A 17,496-nucleotide genomic window follows, 5' to 3' on the forward strand; every position below is an offset into this window, starting at 1 on the left:
AAACAAAAACAACAAAGCAAACCTATGGATTTAACAACTAAAACATAAAGAATTTTTTATGTGTGGTTTGACAAATAAAATATAAAGAGGTTTTTATGTGTTTTAAATTCAGAATAATTAGAAAAAATGCCTCTAAATATGTGTTTTCTTCCCCATATTTTATAAAAACTTGGACATAAAAAGCACTCTTTTTGCAGACAAAGTACACACAAATGTGAAGTCTAACAAACATAGAACCCCAAATCCACTAGTCACATGATGTTGTTACTAAATTAGTTATTTGATGTAACTTTGAATCTTTAAAAAGGCACAAAAAGCTGTTATATTTTGGCCGTTTTTTCAAAGGCGAGATTCCTACTTTAAGAGCTATATCTTTGCACAGATAAAAGATATCTTGCTTCTATTTTTATTTGCCTGAAAGATAAATGCCAAGGCTTCATTCTATTAAATTTTGAAACTTCCTTAGTCGATAATAAGGTTAGAATAAAAAAGTAAAGCACCCGTTGTCTCTTTTTAAAGAGGCTTTTAGTGCCACACCCTATACTTTAGGTCCCTGTACACAAACCACAAGTGTTAAAGAGCTGATTTTTTGACAGGTTATACCCAACACACATATGTAAAGAGTTTTTGATATTTTTTAAAAACTCCATAATCCAAAAGTGAAAAAAAAAAAAAAAAAAAATAGATTTACAACGGGGCTCCAAGTGCGATCAGTAGCGCAAAATGCTATAATACTTTAAATGTGTGTTTCTCCTTTGGCTATAGAGATTAGAATTCAATTTTTACATCTGGTGATATCTGAGACCTTGCAGATTAATGTCCCATCGGTCATATTTTTTTGGTCCTCAAAATTGAGGTTGAGACCATTTTTGGACAGGTGTGTATTATATAGGTATGCAACGGTAAATGGTATCATGAATTCCATCGTGACGGAATCACCGATTTGAGCTTATTTTCCACATTTATGTTATAAAAATAAAAAAACTGTAATGTGCATATTGTTATTCTATATTTATATAGAATAACAATACATTTCAAAATTTATATAGAATAACAATATGCACATTACAGTTTTTTTATTTTTATAACATAATTGTGGAAAATAAGCTCAAATCGGTGATTCCGCCACGATGAAATTCATGGTATGCTGTGCAGCAAGCGATCGGGTTTTCAAAAACAATACACCACCGACCACGTAAAAATTGACTTAGTAAATAATGCTTTTAGCAGTTGTTACTTTACAGTCGGTATTAAAAGCAAAAGTTATTTAGGTTTAGTGATTATCTGACAAACAGCGGGCAATTCATTCAATTACGGAATCAGAAAAACTTTACAAAAATTTATAGGTCATAGAGTGTCCCTAGGCTCCATTCTTGGAGCATTTGTTTTTATTGTATGTTAGCGACTTATAATTAAGTAACTGTAGGATTGTTAGAAAAGGTTAATAATAAAAAAAAACCTTTTTTCAAAGTTGTATTTGTTGCAGAAAGAGCCAAGACTTACGCGCTTCTGACTCGCCTACTTAATATCCTTAAACGTTGATGGCCGCTCCATTACTAAAGCGAAATACGGGTTCCAAAGACTAACTTAAAAACAAAGATACTGTAAAAGATTTTCAAAATAAACTTGTTCCAAAATGCAATTTTAAAAGCGAGCTGAAACAAACATCGTTTTTAGAACTTACTTACAAAACTTTATTCTAAGTTATAAATAATTTCTTTACTGCTACCTTTTTGTAAATTTTAATAATTTTTGAACGCTTTTACAATCTGTATTTTTTGAAACGATTGTCAATACTTTTAAGTATAAATTTAGGCTTAAAAGCCTAAAGCGGGGTTCGGCGATAAATCGAACTCGTGTCTTCTTCTTTCTCTGGCCATCATTTTTGACGAAGAAATAAAAGATAAAAAAAAAACAACAAACAAACCACAAAATACGTGGCTTGTTTTATTTTCCTATGACTTGAGTTATAGTATTTTGAGAAACATATTTAGAGCACACACATGGAATGATATCACTGGATCTCCTCACAGCGTTTCCTTACATTTAGTTTATAAAATAATTCTTGATTGTTTAGTGGTGTCATTAAAAGTTCAATATCGATTTTTTTTCTCAATCTGTTTATCCCGGTGGTATAGTATTTTCAAACTCTTATTATAAATTTCGCGCACAAAAAAAAATAATTTGAAATCCACTACGTGATTGAAAGAGATTTCATGGTCCGCTAAATTAAGTACAACTTACCGCTTAAGATCTTAAATTCTAAAGTTCTCTAATTTTTTTTATTTATTTTTTTATGTGTTAGAAATATGAAAACTTATAAATTTTTATATGCATTTAAAAAAAATTAATTAATAAGGCGTTTCACATATAGTCATATATAAAATGCCTCAGTGTAACTTACATAGAAATAACGGATATACTTGTATACATATAATCTTTTATGTTATATGGGTAAAGTTTGTGTTGAATTCCAATTTCATTTGAATTTGTGAATGAGCTTTTTCAAAAATGAAATCTTATCAAACTATCATTATTTTTTAATAAAAGTTCATCAGTTGATAACACAGGAAGGTAGGGTCTCAAAACTTCAAAATTCTTATATATATGTATATGTAAAGTTAAAAGCCATGGACATTTTTTATAATCATAAAGGAAGTTATATGCTTTTAAGGGTATATAAATGCTATTAATATGTGTCTTTTCAAAATTAGATAATATGAATAATTCAGTTCAGTTATTTGAAGGAGAGCTTTCTATGGTTACCAAACCAATACCAAAGATTTCTCATCAAAAAGATGTTATTATTAAAGTCTCATATTCTGGAGTTTGTGGTACTGATTTGCATATTTTAGCTGGTGACTTCCCGGCATCCAATAATGCATTAACATTAGGTCATGAATTTTGTGGGATTGTCCAAAGTATTGGGGAAGAAGTATTCACTGTTAAAGTTGGTGATAAAGTGGTGGTTAATCCTTACAATCAATGTAACAATTGTCATTATTGTGCAAGTGGCCAACCAAACTACTGTGTTAATGGAGGAATAGGATTAGCAGTTGGCATTGGAAAAAATGGTGGGTGGGCTAATTATTGCAAAGTACCAGAAGTTTTAGTGTACAAAATCCCTGTTACAATGCCACTTCAAAAGGGTGTTTTCATTGAGCCTTTTTCTTGTATTTTAAGAGGTTGGTCAAATTTAGGAATGATTAAGACTGATGGAAAGATTCTTATATGTGGTGGTGGCATTATTGGGATGCTATGGTCTTCTTTGCTGCACTTTAAAGGATATCGTGATATTGTTGTTTCTGAGGTGTCTGAAAGACAAAGGGTTAAATTGCTTGAGCTTAATTTGGGTTTTAAAGTTGTTCATCCAGATGGCCTAGATAATATTTACAGAGAATCAGTGAGGAATAGCAGCAGTCAATGGGGTTTTGATATTATCATTGATTGTACTGGTGTACCTAGAGCCATTGAACAGTCATTTTACTGGCTCAAACATGGTGCCACCTTCTTATTGTTTGGATGTTGTCCAAAGAAGTTATCCATTTCTTTAAGTCCATTTGATATCTATAACAAAGAGTTAAAAATTGTGGGTTCTCTTGCCAACCCATACACTTTTCCTGCTGCTATTGCTGTTGTGCAGGATATGGAAAAATATTTGGATTTTGAGAAACTTAACATCAAAACATATGATTTGCAGAATTATACTAACGCTTTAGATGCATTGAAAAGTGGTGAAATTTCCAAAGCAGTATTCGATAGTAATTCATAGTAATCAGCATTATAAATGAAACTTGGAATCTTTTTTGTGTTTACTTTGACATGTAAATTTTACTTGTTCTTTAATACTGACATCTTTTTAGGATAATTCTTTTTTTTTTAAATGTGGTTTGAAAAAATATTTATCAGTCTTAATTTATTTATATACCTATTTATACTTCTTTGTTATATTTTTAAAGAGTTTTTTATTTTGTTATTGCGTTTTTTAAAACATCTTAAATGTATCTTTCTTCCATTTTCAATTTCTGCACAAGAAACGTATAAAATGAACAGTTCAATATTGAATCTTTTATTTACTTCAAGAAAAATTTAAAAATAACATTTTTACTGTTTTCTTCCTAGTAAAACAAAAACATGGCACACACAGCTTCTAACTTAATAATAACAGTTTGTGTTCTTCTCAATATTTGTTCTTCCATATGTATTGTTATGATTAACAAATGGATTTACACTTACTATGGCTTCCCAAACATAACTTTAACTTGCATACACTTTCTTATAACATCTTTGGGTTTGAAAGTTTGTTCAATTTTCAACTTGTTTAACCCCCGGTACATTCCAATCAAAGAAATGCTTCCACTTTCCTTTGCTTTCTGTGGGTTTGTTGTTCTCACTAATTTAAGTTTGCAGTATAATACTGTGGGTACTTATCAGCTAATTAAAGTTTTGACAACTCCTTGTATAATGATTATCCATGTTGCATTTTACAAAAAAACATATACCATGAAGATTATCTTGACATTGGTATGTTTTTTTAGTCAGAGTTTGATTAGTTTTTCTAATATTTAATCTATTTTTTGTTTCTTTATTTGTGTGAAGTACACAAAGGTAAGCCCGAAATTACGTAAACTTTGTCTTTTTTTTTGTAAAATGTGTTTTTTTTTTAATGTTGTAAACGCAATCTTACATAAAATTGATTTTAGCTTGACCTTGATTGTGTACATTTTTTCTTATTTGAAGAAGGGGGTGAGCAAAGAAGAATAAGGAAAGGATTTTCCACAAAGTATACAAGCAATTTAATAATTTGAATCTTGTTTAAGATACCTATAACGGTTGGTGTTTTTCTAAATTCCTATTATGACGTCAAATTTAACTTGGTTGGTGCTTTATTTGCTGGTTTTGGTGTGATTGTAACATCTTTCTATCAAGTGGTAATTCAAGTTTCAAGTTTGTCAATTTTTAGAAAATTAAAAAATGTACTCCAGCTTTTTTGGAAGTTTCTCAATTGCTAGAAGAAGTAATGGCACTTTGCTAATATTAGCTTTTGCTTCTTTTAGTGGGTTGGTACTACCCAGCAGGATTTGAATATTGACTCAATGCAACTTTTGAGTTATCAGGTATCAAATGTTTCTGTTTGTTTTAAAATTTTTTAAGAAATGAATAAGATAAGTTTTTAAGAAGCTTAGCCAGAGTTTTTGGGAGTCCCTCAGTGCTTTCAATACGATTGGCTATTAAATTTATGTAAATATGTGTAACAAATTAAAAAGATTTTACTTGATAATATTTTCTTATGTAAAAAATAGAAAAGAAAACAACAAGAAAGGTACCAGTAGGTTAAACTCTAACTTTGAAGACTTGTTTGATGCATCTATCTAAACCATAGATGTCTATGGTAAAGTACCAACACTAGTCATTTAAACCATAATTGGAGAGCCATCAGAAAATAGTTGACTCTTTGACCAGTTCTGGACCTTTGTTTTATGAAAATGTTTTTCCAGCTCTAACTCTGATGAAAAATTTAATTTTTTTTATTTTAGCATATTACATCCTATATATAACTAAATAAAAAATTTTGACAGTTTTTACATGGAAAAAAGTGTTATTTTGAAACAAGGCCATACAATTTTAACATAAGTTCCTTTGCAATCTTTTTGGTTTACAATAAAATAAAGAACTTGTTTTGGACAGTTTGAGAGTAATTGCCAATATAAGAATGAAGTATTAAAAGTGCTTTCATAGTTTAATGTTTTTGTTTTATTATTATTATTATTATTATTATTATTATTATTATTATTATTATTATTATTATTATTATTATTATTATTATTATTATTATTATTAGTATTATTATTATCATTATTATTATTATTATTATTATTATTATTATTATTATTATTATTATTATTATTATTATTATTATTATTATTATTATTATTATTATTAGTATTATTATTATCATTATTATTATTATCATTATTATTATTATTATTATTATTATTATTATTATTATTATTATTATTATTATTATTATTATTATTATTATTATTATTATTATTATTATTATTTTGAGTAAAAAAAGCAAGAGTTCTAAAAATCAACAAAAGATATAGAAAATGAACAAATGAACTGGTCTAAGACAATAATGGCTGATAAATAATGAAGAAGGATGGCCTCATTTAATTGATGGTGCTCTATAGCGAAAAACTCCTTGGCCTTCTCTAAAATAAATTTCTTAAAAAAATTAGATCTTTTTTGTTGTATTTTGCATTTGCAGGCTCCTTTATCAGCTGGTCTACTATTATTTGTCATTCCATTTTTTGAACCAGTGTATGGTGAAGGAGGCTTTTTCCATATGTGGCCTCTTCAAACTTGGGTAAGAAATGAAAGTTGTTTTATAGTTGCATTTTATTTGAAAGTATTGAACATTAAAATTGATTTTGTTTAAGAGATGAAACTGTATATACATTAATTTCTAATTTTTTTTTTTTTTTTTTTTTTTTTTTTTTTTTTTTTTTTTTTTTTGTTGGCTTAATTTTTGGTTTTAGCTTCTTGTTGGGATAAGCGGTTGCATTGCTTTTTCAATAAACTTAACTATCTTTTGGATCATAGGGAACTTATCTCCAGTGACGTATCTTTTCAAATAGTGATGCACTTTCAGTTCTCTTTTTACATGTATAAGTTTTCGCAGGTAAAAAATGTTATAGTGAAAAAGTTTATTTGAAAGTGTTACGAGTTACGAGTAATACGAGCAGTGGAAGGGCTCTCCATTGTTCAATTTTTTACACAAGGTACAGTGGTAGAGTTTTCCACTATGGAGTTTTTTTTTCGAGCCAAATTAATTTTTTTTCCATTTCAGTGTACAACAAAAATGTTTTTTACAAGTTTTCATTTATTACAAACTTCTTAAACAACCAAATTAACAAATATGGAAACATGATTTAATGTTTAATGGCTGCAATAATTACTTTGCTAATTACTGATATTTTTTTTAGTGAAATAAATTTAAATTACAACGTTGACAAGAAGCGGTAAAGTTGTCAAAACTGAACGCAAATCTTTCTCAACTAGTTCCACTTACTAAAATTTTAATTACAAGCGTGTTAACCTAACTAACACTAGCACGCTGTAGCAATAAATATGTATAAATATATTACTTATCTAGTATATGCATTTAATCATTATTTAATTGAAATTATTAAATTAAATCTTAACAACAATAAAAAAAAAACCGTCAATTTAAATGCCAGGGCTATCAAATTTGCTAAAACTAAATGAATGTTTTCGTCCCAAGTAACCCTCCTGCTGTCCCAAGTACGTTATCCCAACTACTTCACTTATTACAAAAAAACTTCTTTTGGGCCAGACTTGTATATTTAACATATATATATATATATATATATATATATATATATATATATATATATATATATATATATATATATATATATATATATATATATATATATATTAAAGAAAAAAATGAAGAAAAAAAGCTTTCCTTGTGTCGGGTATTGTTAGAAATTCTCCTTAATAAATATGTAGATACAATATGGTTGGTCATCTAAAGTTTTGTGCCACCCTCTTCTTTGGCTATATGCTTTTCCGTGATGACATTATGTTCAGTCAAATGTTCGGGATCTCAAGCACATTGTTAGGCGTTCTTATGTATACTCACTTCAAACTGCAAGATCAGCCGAAAAAAGTCAGTCTTTCAAGACAAGTTTAAAATAATTAAAATAAAAAATTGATGTAAATATTAATTTAAAATATAAATTTAAATTATAATTTTTTTTTTTTTTTTCAAATGTAATGATTTTAAATGCTATTTATTTAATGGACTCAGGTTCACATCTCCAAAAAGAAAGTTTCGAGCCAAAGCGTTTATTTGCAGTTTTTCGTCATATTTGGAATGGAATTGCATTCCCATTTTTCCAATAAATTTACTTAAGAAAATGAATCGTAATTAGTTAAAATTTAGCCCCTGAAATATTTGTTTTACAAAATGATGTTTTTATTTTTACGGTGTATTAGTCCGAACTTACTGGTACCGCCCTGTACATTACATCGTATTGCCAATGATGCTACTCTCTTAAGTAGCATCATTGACAATAGTTTAGTTTTTAAATATCTTTGATGTTAAATTTACGGTAATGAAATCTTCAATTAAAACATAACAGTTTCAACTTAAGCTGTTTAACAGTAACAGTCTTAATAGGCATCATAAATGTATTATCCCCAAACTTCTATCGTTTGCATAAACTGCTTCCATCGTTTGCATATTGTTCTATCGTTTGCAACAACTTTGCAACAGCTTATATTAACCTAATAACCTCCAAATACAAACTTGTGTTTTAGAGCAATTCAAAGGTTTGTTTGCATCCTTTATATGTCAATTACCAATATTTGCGAAGGTATTGAACCTTTGAAATAGTTATTTTAATAAAGTGAGCGATAACAGCATATATTTATATAAAAAAAGGGTACAAAACAACTTTAATACAAATATAAATTCAACTGCTGATTAAAAAGTAGTCGCTAGACTTTGCTTTATTACAAAAATCAAAATAATATTCAAAATAATAAATACACAAATTACGAAAATGAGTGGCAGAAATGTTCTGGTTCGTCAAAAATCTTTCTTTTAAAAAAAAGTGTATAAAATATTAGTCAATTCTACGGCGAGTTTAACAGCATGACGGATGGAGGATGGTAGAGTGTTTGCTGAATACTCGGAAATGTTACTCAACAATAGTATGCATGCAATTTTCAGTATTTTATTTTTTTACTGTTAGGTACCAGACTCAATAGATTTCTTGAGACTGTTGCTAAGTTACCATTGTAAAATTTAAAACTGTCTTGTTTACGAAGAGCCCTTGTTAAGTGTTATCGACAAGTACGTCATATGTATAAAAGTTAATCATCGTCAATGTTTGACTGTTACGTCAATGTTAAGTGCCCAGTTAACATGGGAAACCTTTCGAGAGTTTATTACGCAGGAATGCGGCTTATGACCAAAAGGAGGTCATTCCCCGCGTTTTATTTTTGACTTCATTATGCAAGTATGACTGTCAAGAATACTTTCGAGTTCGCGTATTTCAGCTTGCAGCGAGGTGATCTCTGTTTGTAAATCAACATTTTTACACTCCATCTCATCAGATTCCTAAATAACATCAAACAGGTAATTTGGTCGTTAGTAAACTATTTTCAAAAAATAAAAAAGTTTAAAAGAGGGGGGGGGGGGGAAGTAACTATTATTCTTTTAGCACTATTGTTCAACTGTAAATATTTCCTGATTTTCGTGTTTCAAAGGTTAATACCATTAATAATTGCTTTACTAGCTCTTTGGAAAGTATTGTTTTAAAGTTTTTAAGTAAATCTAACAATAAAAGCGAATGATGTTGGCTATTTGACTGCATTCTAACTCTCGCACAACGGACTTCGGACCTCTTAAAATCAATATTTAAGTTTCGTAAATTCTGTTTAACATTTTGTTATGAACTTTAAATTTTATTGTTTAAATTAAATTAACTTCCATTTTAATTAAATCCGCTTTCAATTTTTTAACGTTTCAATTTAACGTTTAATGGATCAGAAAATATGAATTGGGCGTTCTAAGTTAAACTTCAAAAAGTTAAGTTCATTTGATCAGTTAAGAATCTAAAACTAACAAAGATTTCTTATTTTGATGAAGAAAGTTGATTAACATATAGAATCTGCATGTTAAAAAGCTCATGCGTGACAGTAGAATACAATTTATCACAACTGATTCAGTTCGCCCATTTCATTCTGGATCTTCTAAATACTTGTTTTCTGATGAAATTATCAGAACTTAACAAATGATTGTAAGAAAGCGATTGAATTAGCTCTGGCGCTATATGTATTTACATGAGCTGCTATTCGTCAAATTATTTTAACGAAAATCGAATGTTCAATACTTTGAAAACTTCTCATTAAATTATTTAGGATTCTTGGCTTTAAATTCAATATTTTGGTTAAAATTTACTTTATCGCTCTGCATTCGGTAATAAAATTAATAAACAAAACTTCAAAGTCTTGCGTAACGTCACACGCCATGTTCATTGGTCTTTTAGAATTAAATGCTTTTCGTCTTGTAAGGAATCCATTCTACCAATATTTAAATCATAGTAAGCTTGATTTGCCAAACTAGAATAACCTGATTTGTCAAACTGGAATAACCTGAGTTCTGTATAAAATGGATGAATTTAGCTATAAAAAGTAACACTTTTTTAGCATTCTCATCTCAGAAATAAAAACACTCGGAGAGATAAATCTGTAATTTCAATTCCCCATACAACTTTGAATCCTGATTTAAATTTAAGATAAAGTGTTCGGTGAATTCCAATTGAACCTCATCGGTCGCTCCGGTAAAAATTCTTTTTTTAATCCTTGCTTTAATAAAGTTTATTTCATATTTCCTGAAGTTTGAGTTCGGATACTTCAGAATATAATTGCTAAAAATTACTTTTTAATTGGTACCATGAAATATGAACTAAATGATTGATGCAAATAGTCATTAAAAATAAAAAAAAAGAGGAACAAAAATGAAAGTAAAATGAATAATTAATCGCTTTTATTTTCATATCAATTTATACGCATAAAGAATGAGATAAGAAAGCCAAAAATATTTGAAAACTTTAATTAAATAAAGTTTCCTTAACAAATACCAAACAAACATAAAGAATAAAAATTATCAAAAGAATTAGAAAAAAGAATAGCAAAAATATAAATACAGAAAGGTAAATAGAGAAAAAAAGAAAGAAAATACAGGAAGAGTAATAGTAAAAAAGCAAAAAATCAAAAACTTTGCAAAAAGAAAAAAGATTTTCATTCAAAAGTTTTAAAAATTAAGAATTAATATTCAGCTTTACAGGATAGATTTAAGTTTACTGATATTGTACTCGTAAGACTAAATATTCACAAGTAGACAATCTAACTCTTAAAAAATCCAAAAACTTAAATGTACAGGGTGTTCCAAGAATATCTCTACCCAAATGATGCAAGTCCTCACACTGCATAGCTGACGTGATTGAGCACCTGTGCAATGGCTAACAAGAGAGTTTTTTTTGTCAACCACGACCCCAAACCCGTCAGCAAATTGATTGCTAGAGTTTTGGAGGAGTGGGACGGTATTACACATGATGATATTACAATCCTTGTCAAAAGCTGCAAGAATCCTGCAAGAATTGCAGATTTTCTAAACAACCATGCTTTATGTGGGTAGTAATTGATTAAATCAAAGGGAAGTCAGAAACTTTTAAACCACCATGTATTTTTATTCCTAAAGAATTGTTTTTAGTTGTTTGAGTATTTAAAAATTGTGACACTACTTTGATTTCACAAAAAAGTCAACTTTGCTAGTAAGTAAATGTAAGGATACCTTAGGGATTAATGGAACTAATTGAAAATGTTAATTGAACCGTTTTTGTCTACCTGGAAAACTTTACAATTGGCGGAAATAGCTTTGCTTATATACCATACTTTCGTTGGGACATTTTGAATTAAAGTTTATTAAACACGTTTTAGCATCTAAAATGGTAGCATCGGCACAATTTAGGAATTTGAATTAATTTACAGATTACGCAAGTGCTGGTCAAAAGTTTAACACACTTAAAATTTAAATTGCAGTATTTTTTTATAAACTTAATTTTCTGGCAGTAAACACACTGCAACTGCAAATGATTTGAGAAAGAGTTTTGCACAAGTTCATTTCAATTATTTTTTTACAGCGATGATTGTTAATTCATTTCAATTCATAATTTTACTTTTATAAAAAGTTTGTTCCTTGTTTAAAATTTTGAATGACTGTAATTGAAATTCACTTTGTCTTTTTTGCTGAAATTCTCCGAAATGTTTGAGGAAAAAGGGCAGTCAGCTCAGAAAATAAACAACGTGGTAACAACGTGCTCTACATCTTTTTAGTGATCTTACCAGTGATAAAAAAAAGCACGTGATAAAACCATGTGCATGGAGAACCATTCAGATATTTAAAGAAACTAGTGGTATTGTGGACATAAAGTATTCTGCGCGTCGCAGGGTGACAAGTTTCACCAAAGATGATAGTATCTACAGAAGCACAAGAAAAGTTCCTAAGTACTCAACAAAAGATAATGCGCAGGAAATAAATATGTGTTTTGAAAACACTTTTCAAGGCAGACGGTAAATAGAAGGTTTATTAACCGAAATCTATGTAGGGAGCGAAAACCCGACCCGAATACCCGAGGGTACCCGTAGACAGACAATTTTAATAAGTTTAGGTACCTGATGCTGAAGTCTTCGGGTCGGGTATTACCCGATGTAAACTACCCGAAGTATTATCCGTAGAAGTACCCGAGAATAAAATTACCCGATTTATTTACTTAACCATCGGACCAAAATTTTCGCGTGATCGGGTTCTTTCGTGAATTTTTTTTATTGCATTATTTAAAATTTTATTTTATTTCAGTTCTTTTAATATCACTTTTGTTTCTATTATATAGTTCCACCTTCTCCATGTAAATATTAACTTTTAACTAATCAAAAAATAATACTTACACGGAGTAGGTGGAACTAACTCCTTGTAAGTATTAATTCACTTATTCCAGTTACTCCATAAAAGTATTAATTTTTGTTTCGCTAAAAATTTATACTTTTATGGAGTAGGTGGAATTAATACTCAATTCTCAACAGTTTTTTTTGTGCTATCACCTTTTAAATATAAAAGTAAATAAAATTTTTTTTTTTAAATTTATATACCTTTTTATTTAATGCGCTACCCGCTTTTGTTACCCAATCATCTAAACCACCCAAGAACGACTAATTTTAGACTAAAAAGTGTTAGGCTAAATAGTGTGTAAGTATAATCTAAGTATAGGCTAAATAGTGCTGAATTAAATTAAGAAATTAAATCAAATTAAAGAACGACTAATTATAGGCTAAAAAGTGTTTGGCTAAATAGTATAGGCTAAATAGTGTATAAGTATAAGCTAAGTATAGTGGTGAATTAAACTGTATTATAATTCATCAAAAGATTAGAGGAAAAAAAACACAGAAATCAAAAAGTTTCATAATTAATATCTTGAGCTGCGATTACAAGGAGGAGGAGCCTTAGCAGGTATTTAGGGCTGCATCATGTATGAAGGCCCTGTCCTCCTCTTATTTTTTAATGGCCGAATGGATGAATATTAAAATAGTTCAGAACATTTTTTGGCCTGAATGATCGTTCCAGTAAGATAAGTCTCCATGCTACAAGAAGAACCTGAAGGATCGTTCCAGTAAGATAAGTCTCCATGCTACAAGAAGAACCAGAATGATCAAGTAAGACTACTCTCCATACCACAAAGCAAAATTTCGATTTTAAAGTAACTTGAAGCTCCAGTTTTTGATTAATTTTTTTCACTTTCAAAGAAAATGTCGCAATTAAAATTTTGATTATGCTAAACTTATAACTAGAATTTTATTTTATAATTCAAATGTAAGTGGACCATTAATATTTCGTATAATAAAATATTAATTTTACATAACTCCGATGAAAACTAGATATCTTCACTTTAAGATTTTTCTTTATTAGTCACTTAAAGAAGATAAATTTGTTCCACTCAAGAAATTTTGCGCAGATTGTATCTGCTACGAGTTGTGTTGAAAGGTCAGTTAAAGTGCCGATACAATACACGCAACGTAATCCTACGTCTTTTTTACAAAGCTTTTGGTAAAAAAAAAAGTTTGATGTTGAAAAAAAGGCGATGATAGCTCAAATAACCAAAACGGTTGTATAGTAGAAGAGTAACTAAAAAGTTGAAAATGTTGACAAAGTCAACGGGCTCTAGACATGAAAGGGTCTCTTAAAGATGAGAATTTCATCAAAAATAAAGCTCGTTAAGAGTTCTTTACGTTCCACAAATCAAATGCGGCTGAGTTCACTATCATTAACAATAGTTGAAAATGAAATGGTTCATTCTTTAAACACCAATAATTTAGCGAAAAATATTGCTTATTTATTTGCAGTAAACTGTAGGTTTTTCTAAACATTTGAACTTTCAACGGGTTTCTAATGGTCTAGTTACGTTACCGTGCAATGACAATGACATATGACAGTTAAAATTTATAAATATATTTTAAAGATTAATGCAACACGTACAGGAAGTAAATGCTCAGCATATAACGCTCATTGCTTACCTTCATTAAACACCTGATGTGCTCTTTTCTTTTGTTTCTGCATTTTGACGCGGCAACTTTGTTCCGTTCTCGTCTCATTTTCTTACGCTCGCCTTCTTCCAGTTTTATCTGCGAAAAGATTTGATGAGGGAGATTTACCGCATTGTTTTAAACCATTTTTCAAACAAACACTGAAAAATCTGTTAAAAAACTGAAAAAAGAAGAATAATTACTTGTTATTAATAAGTAATTATTCTGTTTTTAATTAAATTAATAACTTATTAATATATTTTTATAATGCAATAATAAAGTATATAATATTTAATATTCAACATAAAGATAACTATCATAAATAGTTTGTGTATTAACTGATAACTATTGATTTTATTAATGAAATCAGAATTTTTAAGTTTTTTGGTTCAGTTTTAGCTTTAAAAAAAGAAACAAACATGAAGAGCTGGAACAAAAAACTGATGCAAGAAAAACATAAACAAGTTGAGCTTATACAGTTTGTGCAGAATAATTCAAACAATCTTACAAAATCATCTTTCCGATCGCTAAAATATAATGAAACACCATCTTGGTCTCCAAACGAAATGAGATTTTCACGTTTGATTACAGGAAAATGGTGAGTTAAGTCAAAATTTGGAGCGAGTTGATCCAATGGATATCCACCGATCGAATGATTTAGATCAGTTTGTAATAACCTGCATTCCTAACAAGTAAAACATCGAAAAAAAATATTTTTAAAAATGTACAATTTGCTAATTATTGAAACAAATCACAATAGCTATTTTTTTCGCATATAAATAAAGTTTTCTTTAAAAAGTTATAAAAATTTTAGTTGCAAAAATAATAAAAAATCAACAATTGACAATTTTAACTTTATTCTAAAGAAAGCTTATGTTTCAGACCAGATCGAAGTACATTGAGAGCCATGTTGACTCCACATTCAGGCTATAAAGTTAATAATACGTTCCGACTCATGGTAACAGCACACCAAACAACCTTCAACTTTATTAATGTTAACGGAAATCAATGAAACTGTTAAGTTTTTTTTTTTGACAATCAATACATAAAAAAAATCACGAAAGTTAAAAGTAGGTTCTTACTGTGTCGTTGAAAAAATTAGTCGACCATATCGGGGGTGAAAGGTGATACATTGTATTCTTTTGTACTAATATGTTTAAGGGAAAAGGTAGACAAGAAAGCGACAGGGTTTTTTTCGTAATGGTTATTTCTATTTAAAGCCCATTATATTTAGGTTACACGCGATGTTGAACAAATAGTTCATGCATTTTTTGGATTATGCGCTCTAAAAGCTTAACATTTAAAAAATTTAAGAAACGAATTTGCTTCAAAACATGTGTTGTTAAAGAGGAAGATAAGAAGACGAACACTGTTGAGATTTCAAAGAAAAAAATTTTTAAAAATTCTCGAACCTCTGCATATCCAGGAAGAACTTGATCCATCATTTTAACAAATATCAGCTTGATGAAATTGGCAGCTTTTGTCGTAGTAGACCTCGAAGACGCAGCTGTTTAGATCTGATGAGCAAACGAAATTTTCTTCTGTTTGCAAATTAAAGCTCTTCAAACATATTTGACATAAAGCAAGCGCTAGGACCTGACCTGGAAGATCATTTGCTCACCACAGTAACTGAAGCATATACACAAACACTTAGTTTGTGTGGATGCTCAATTTGAGCCAAGCGAACCCCTTTAAAACGTTTTTCTTGAAGCGATTAAGGAGATTAAAATCACGGAGCTTCTGTAACAAAAGCAACTTGTTTCAAGGGTGTGTTTTTTAGTTAATGTCTCCCCCTCATTTTCTCTTTCTTTTAATGCTATTATTTCCGAAACGAATGCCATTTTATCGCATATTCCCATCGTTAGTTTGGAAATAAAAAATACATACTTGAGTAAGTTTCTCAAACGGTTATTAAACATAAAACTTTTTTGTCTTCTTGAGTTGTTGTTTCTTCAACCATGCTCATTGATTTTAGCGGTATGTTCGATCACCCGTGATGCTTTTATGAGTGCGGCAAACAGTTCAAAATGAAATGCTCGGCTTTATTTAATTCTTTCAAAATGAAAAGCGTTTCAATGTTTGCTTCAACTAATATCCTGTTTGAATCTTGCGGGGAATCTGCGGTTCGAGCTGGAGACTAGAAACGAACAACTGCTTTAAAAATGTATTACAAACCGTTCGGGTAGCAGACTTGCAAAAGTACATTTTTGACTTCTTTTAGATTTTTTCAGAAATTCGAAATTCTCATGCTCAATTTAGCCAATAAAATTCATTAAGCAAAATCTTTACTACTTTTGAAAGTAGTTTTACGAAAAGAGAATCGTCGGTTAAGAATTAAGACCTTTTCTACACAAGGCAATAACTGTTTGGTACTAAAGGCCTGAACACACAGCGACAAAATGAAAAGACAAAAGTTTGGTCAAAAATTAAGTTTTTAATTTCGATTGAAAATTATCAGAAAATACAGTGGCTTCCAAAAAAAAGAAACTTTTTTAGAGTACCATATAGTAAAAAATAATGAAGATATTGGATGTTTTTTTAATCTTCGAGAAAAATGGCTCTTAAATAATTTTTCCTTAGAGTTTCATGCTAAAACAAAATATTTTTGAAAATAATTCCAAACACAAATATAAAGCAAATAAAAAAAGCAAAAAAAAAAACAATAAAACAAAACTGCCACAATAACAACAGACATCAAAAAATGGCATTTGCAAGGTATGCATCTTTTTACATCGATTTCGGCCCATGAGAGATAGTAGGGTAGGGGCGAGAATTTTTTCTGGAGTTTACAGTTGAGAGCCTACCAATATGAGTAGTGTGAGAGCCGTATCCTGTTAAAACTGCCATCATTCGTTTCGAACGATCAGCACGCCTGCTGATAAAACAATGTAGTTCTCTAGCGTCTCTATTCAGACGTGTTGTTCGAGTTACAATGTATATATATATATTGCACAAACTTGTTAAAATTAAAGTAATCCCAAATATCAACACTTTTACCGTCACCATGCAACCTTGATAAGATAAAGTGGTTGCTATATCTTCTACTATTCCAAAGACAAACAACTTTTCTCTATGCACTAATTTTGTGAACCTTAATCTTGTCGCTATGATCGGTTTCCTAACGACTATACAAACACCGATGTTTTCCCTTGGTAATTCGTTTCTAATTATACTTGAATAAGCACGCGTATTACAGTTTTCATTGAAGGTGTTGGTACGTTTACGCTAACTACATATCATTTTCTGGTATGTTTTTTTACATGTATTTAATAAAACTGAATTAAGAAAAAAGTAACCAGTAAGGTTGTTAGTGAC

General features: G+C 29.6%; 3 protein-coding genes across 5 annotated transcripts; 2 read left to right on the forward strand and 1 right to left on the reverse strand.

Moving 5' to 3' along the window:
* Window positions 1–2,683: 2,683 nt before the first annotated feature.
* On the forward strand, window positions 2,684–4,088 carry LOC145182926 (uncharacterized). The gene has a single exon (XM_080058204.2). It carries the CDS (start codon window positions 2,684–2,686, stop codon window positions 3,770–3,772), a length of 1,089 nt encoding a protein of 362 aa, XP_079914330.2. The 3' UTR covers window positions 3,773–4,088.
* A 46-nt stretch (window positions 4,089–4,134) lies between these two features.
* On the forward strand, window positions 4,135–7,785 carry LOC145183189 (solute carrier family 35 member E3-like). The gene is made up of 6 exons (XM_090074637.1): window positions 4,135–4,524; window positions 4,821–4,931; window positions 5,058–5,117; window positions 6,275–6,373; window positions 6,546–6,628; window positions 7,543–7,785. The coding sequence occupies exons 1-6, from the start codon at window positions 4,135–4,137 to the stop codon at window positions 7,724–7,726; spliced, it is 927 nt and encodes a 308-aa protein (XP_089930763.1). The 3' UTR covers window positions 7,727–7,785.
* Window positions 7,786–8,440: 655 nt separating this feature from the next.
* On the reverse strand, window positions 8,441–16,157 carry LOC149877107 (fos-related antigen 1-like). Of its 3 annotated transcripts, none has more exons than XR_016448374.1 (4): window positions 15,594–16,151; window positions 14,690–14,866; window positions 14,173–14,362; window positions 8,441–9,160 (listed from the first exon to the last, which is right to left on the reverse strand). XR_016448374.1 is itself a non-coding variant. In XM_090074639.1 (4 exons), the coding sequence occupies exons 1-4, from the start codon at window positions 15,624–15,626 to the stop codon at window positions 9,023–9,025; spliced, it is 456 nt and encodes a 151-aa protein (XP_089930765.1). In that variant the 5' UTR covers window positions 15,627–16,157; the 3' UTR covers window positions 8,441–9,022. The 3 variants fall into 3 exon arrangements, 2 of the variants coding, with proteins under 2 accessions (XP_089930765.1, XP_089930764.1); XM_090074639.1 differs by having other exon boundaries at window positions 14,173–14,280; window positions 15,594–16,157; XM_090074638.1 differs by lacking the exon at window positions 15,594–16,151 and adding an exon at window positions 15,264–15,377 and having other exon boundaries at window positions 14,173–14,280.
* Window positions 16,158–17,496: the final 1,339 nt, after the last annotated feature.

The sequence above is a fragment of the Hydra viridissima genome, unplaced genomic scaffold (assembly GCF_058129835.1).
Source record: "Hydra viridissima isolate aposymbiotic clone 2 unplaced genomic scaffold, HvirCarnegie_v1 scaffold_17, whole genome shotgun sequence".
Classification (NCBI taxonomy): domain Eukaryota; kingdom Metazoa; phylum Cnidaria; class Hydrozoa; order Anthoathecata; family Hydridae; genus Hydra; species Hydra viridissima.